The 4,440-nt window shown below is 55.3% G+C and overlaps 1 protein-coding gene across 1 annotated transcript; it reads right to left on the bottom strand.

Moving 5' to 3' along the window:
* Positions 1-235: 235 nt before the first annotated feature.
* On the bottom strand, positions 236-3,418 carry LOC121349929 (AP-1 complex subunit sigma-1A-like). The gene is made up of 3 exons (XM_041460789.1): positions 3,201-3,418; positions 2,292-2,320; positions 236-729 (listed from the first exon to the last, which is right to left on the bottom strand). The coding sequence occupies exons 1-3, from the start codon at positions 3,377-3,379 to the stop codon at positions 305-307; spliced, it is 633 nt and encodes a 210-aa protein (XP_041316723.1). The 5' UTR covers positions 3,380-3,418; the 3' UTR covers positions 236-304.
* Between the last annotated feature and the right edge of the window lie 1,022 nt (positions 3,419-4,440).

Below are 4,440 nucleotides of genomic sequence, written 5' to 3'. Positions count from 1 at the left end.
GGATTTTTGGGGTCCACCACGACCGCACAAGCTCCCCCGAGGATTTTTGGGGTGTCCCCAGCCCCTCCCGGTGGATTTTTGGGGTGTCCCCACCTCCTGCAGCAGCTCCCCATGGATTTTGGGGTCCCCCAACCCTTCCCAGTGGATTTTTGGGGTCACCATGACCCTACAAGAACCTCCATGGATTTTTGGGGTCACCACAACCCCACAAGCTCCCCCCAGGATTTTTGGGGTCCCCAGCCCCTCCCGGTGGGATTTCGGGGTGTCCCCACCTCCTGCAGAGGCTCCCTGTGGCTTTTTGGGGTCACCATGTCCCTACAAGAACCTCCATGGATTTTTGGGGTCTCCAGCCCCTCCCCATGGATTTTTGGGTCCCGCAGCCCCTCCCGGTGGGTTTTTGGGGTCCCCAGCCCCTCCCGGTGGGATTTCGGGGTGCCCCCACCTCCTGCAGCAGGTCCGCCTGCTCGATGGCCTTGAGGACGCTCTTCTTGGAGGTGTCCTGGATCTCGCCGCCCATCACGAACTCGTCCAGGATGAAGTAGGCCTTCTCGAAGTTGAAGATGATGTCCAGCTCGCACACCTGGCCGGGAGGGTCACCACCGGCTTGGGGACACCCGGGGACACCCCCAAATTCCGGCTCGCTCGGGTTACGGGGGGGAAAATGGGGGTAGGGGACATGGGGTGGCTCTTGGTGGCACTTGAGGGGCTCCTGGAGGACTTTGGGGTGGCCTCAAGGGGATCCTGGTGGCTGTGGGGTCTTGCTGGTGGCACTTGGGGTGGCCCTGGTGTGACCCTGAGGTGTCCTGGGTGACCCTGAGGTGACCCCAAAGTGTCCTTGAGATGTTTCTGGTGACCCCGAGGTGTCCCTGTTGTCCCTGAGGTGACCCTGATGACCCCAGGGTGTCCCTGGTGACCACAGGATGTCCAAGCCAACCATGGTCAACCTATGATGGTCAACCCAACTGTGGTCAACTCATCATGGTCAAGCCAACCATGGTCAACCTATGATGGTCAACCCAACTGTGGTCAACTCATCATGGTCAAGCCAACCATGGTCAACCTATGATGGTCAACCCAACTGTGGTCAACTCATCATGGTCAAGCCAACCATGGTCAACCTATGATGGTCAACCCAACTGTGGTCAACTCATCATGGTCAAGCCAACCATGGTCAACCTATGATGGTCAACCCAACTGTGGTCAACTCATCATGGTCAAGCCAACCATGGTCAACCTATGATGGTCAACCCAACTGTGGTCAACTCATCATGGTCAAGCCAACCATGGTCAACCTATGATGGTCAACCCAACTGTGGTCAACTCATCATGGTCAAGCCAACCATGGTCAACCTATGATGGTCAACCCAACTGTGGTCAACTCATCATGGTCAAGCCAACCATGGTCAACCTATGATGGTCAACCCAACTGTGGTCAACTCATCATGGTCAAGCCAACCATGGTCAACCTATGATGGTCAACCCAACTGTGGTCAACTCATCATGGTCAAGCCAACCATGGTCAACCTATGATGGTCAACCCAACTGTGGTCAACTCATCATGGTCAAGCCAACCATGGTCAACCTATGATGGTCAACCCAACTGTGGTCAACTCATCATGGTCAAGCCAACCATGGTCAACCTATGATGGTCAACCCAACTGTGGTCAACTCATCATGGTCAAGCCAACCATGGTCAACCTATGATGGTCAACCCAACTGTGGTCAACTCATCATGGTCAAGCCAACCATGGTCAACCTATGATGGTCAACCCAACTGTGGTCAACTCATCATGGTCAAGCCAACCATGGTCAACCTATGATGGTCAACCCAACTGTGGTCAACTCATCATGGTCAAGCCAACCATGGTCAACCTATGATGGTCAACCCAACCGTGGTCAACTCATCATGGTCAAGCCAACCATGGTCAACCTATGATGGTCAACTCAACCGTGGTCAACTCATCATGGTCAAGCCAACCATGGTCAACCTATGATGGTCAACCCAACTGTGGTCAACTCATCATGGTCAAGCCAACCATGGTCAACCTATGATGGTCAACCCAACCGTGGTCAACTCATCATGGTCAAGCCAACCATGGTCAACCTATGATGGTCAACCCAACCATGATCAGCTCATCATGGTCAACTCATCAAGATCAACCCATCGTGGTCAAGCCAACCATGGTCAACTCGTCATGGTCAAGCCGACCATGGTCAACCCAACCATGACCAGCTCATCATGGTCAACTCATGATGATCAACCCATCGTGGTCAACCCAACTGTGGTCAACTCATCACGGTCAAGCCAACCATGGTCAACCTATAATGGTCAACCCAACCATGGTCAACCCGTCATGGTCAGTCCCATCATGGTCAAGCCAACCATGATCAACTCATCACGGTCAACTCATCATGGTCAAGCCAGTGTGGTCAAGCCAACACAATCAACTCAAGCATGGTGTACCCAATCACAGTCAACCCATCATGGTCAACTCAACTGTGGTCAATCCATCATGGTCAACTTGACCATGGTCAACTTGACTATTCTCAATCCATCATGGTTAACTCAACCATGGGGCACCCAATCATGGTCAACCGAACCATGGTCAATCCATCATGGTCAACTTGACCATGGTCAACCCAATCATGGTCAACCCAACACATTCAAGCCAACCATAGTCAAGCCAACTATCATCATGGTCAATGCAACCATGGTCAACCCAACTATGATCAACCCATCATAGTCAAGCCACCATGGTCAACTCAACCATGGTCAATCCATCATGGTCAATCCAACACAGTCAATTTGACTATGGTCAACCCAACCATTCTCAAGCCAACTATGGTCAGCTCATGATGGTCAACACATGATGGTCAAGCCATCATGGTCAACCCAACCATGATCAATCCACCATGGTCAACCCAACCATGGCCAACTCATCATGGTCAGCCCAACTGTGGTCAACCCAACTGTGGTCAACTCATCATGGTCAACCCAACACAGCCAACTCAACCATGGTCAACCCAACCATGATCAACTCATGAACATCAACCCATGATGGTCAACCCGGCCATTTTTGGGTCAGAAAATCCCTTTTTTTGCCACGAGACCACTTTTCCCCCAACTTTTTTTTTTTTTTAGGCGACCAAAACTCATTTTCTACCCTTTTTTTTTTTTTTTTTTCCTTGGGTTTTTTTACCTCTTGTAGACCACCTTGAGGTCCCTCCACTCGAGGAAACTGCACATTTTGGGTTTCCTGGCCAGCACCACCTGCATCAGCTCCCGCACCATCTTCTTCTTGTCCTTGTCGGCCGTGGCCAGGTACCACTTCTGCAGCCTCAGTTTCCCTTGGCGGCTGAACAGCAGCATGAACCGCATCTGGGGGGGCTGGGGGGTCACTGGGGGGGACTGGGAGCGACTGGGAGGGACCGGGAGGGGGTCCCGGAGGGGTCCCGGGGGTCGGGGGGGTCGGACGGGGCCGCTCCGCGCCTCCGGCAGCGCCGCGCCGGGCCCGCCGCTTCCGGGTGTGACGTCACCGCGCATGCGCCGGGGCGCGGCGTGTCGCCATGGGAACGGGGAAAGGGGCGTGGTCTAGGGGAGAGGTTGCCGCGGAGAGGGCGGGGGTTTCCATAGCAACAAAGGAGTGGGCGGGGCTTGTCGCCAAGGTAACCGGGGCGCGCTTCCCGCCAATGGGCGGCGGTTGCCGTGGTAACGGGGAAAGGGGCGTGGCCTAACCCTAAGGGGCGGGACGGTTGCTGGGTAACGGTTGCTATGGGGGTGTTACCATGGCAACGGAGGGTGGATTTTGGGGAGAAAAAGGAGAATTTGGGGTCCCGGGGTTGGAGATGCCCATGCGGACATTGTGGTGACCACAAGAGCCCCAGGACAGAGTGACCACTGCCCCAGGAATGGAGTGACCACAGCCCCAGGACAGAGTGACCACTGCCCCAGGACAGAGTGACCACAGCCCCAGGACAGACTGACCACTGCCCCAGGATAGAGTGACCACAGCCCCAGGACAGGAGTGACCACTGCCCCAGGATAGAGTGACCATAGCCCCAGGACAGACTGACCACTGCCCCAGGACAGAGTGACCACAGCCCCAGGACAGGAGTGACCACTGCCCCAGGAATGGAGTGACCACTGTCCCAGGACAGAGTGACCACTGCCCCAGGACAGAGTGACCACTGCCCCAGGACAGGAGTGACCACTGCCCCAGGACAGGAGTGACCACTGCCCCAGGATAGAGTGACCATAGCCCCAGGACAGACTGACCACTGCCCCAGGACAGAGTGACCACTGCCCCAGGACAGGAGTGACCACAGCCCCAGGACAGGAGTGACCACAGCTCCAGGACAGACTGACCACTGCCCCAGGAATGGAGTGACCACAGCCCCAGGACAGAGTGACCACAGCCCCAGGACAGGAGTGACCACAGC

The sequence above is a fragment of the Pyrgilauda ruficollis genome, unplaced genomic scaffold (assembly GCF_017590135.1).
Source record: "Pyrgilauda ruficollis isolate IOZ18807 unplaced genomic scaffold, ASM1759013v1 scaffold1487, whole genome shotgun sequence".
Lineage (NCBI taxonomy): Eukaryota > Metazoa > Chordata > Aves > Passeriformes > Passeridae > Pyrgilauda > Pyrgilauda ruficollis.
Note: the sequence above shows the minus strand (reverse complement) of the source record. Positions and strands in the feature narration are given on the sequence as shown.

What these genes read in the sequence shown, in the direction of transcription:
- LOC121349929 (XM_041460789.1), bottom strand. Translation starts at nt 3,379, where the DNA reads ATGCGGTTCATGCTGCTGTTCAGCCGCCAAGGGAAACTGAGGCTGCAG. An exon ending in CTCAAGGTGGTCTACAAGAG is followed by an intron (nt 2,321 to 3,200) that starts GTAAAAAAACCC and finishes TGACCATTATAG; the next exon opens with GTTGACCATGGTTGGCTTGA. An exon ending in GGTTGGCTTGACCGTGATGA is followed by an intron (nt 730 to 2,291) that starts GTTGACCACAGT and finishes GATCCCCTTGAG; the next exon opens with GCCACCCCAAAGTCCTCCAG.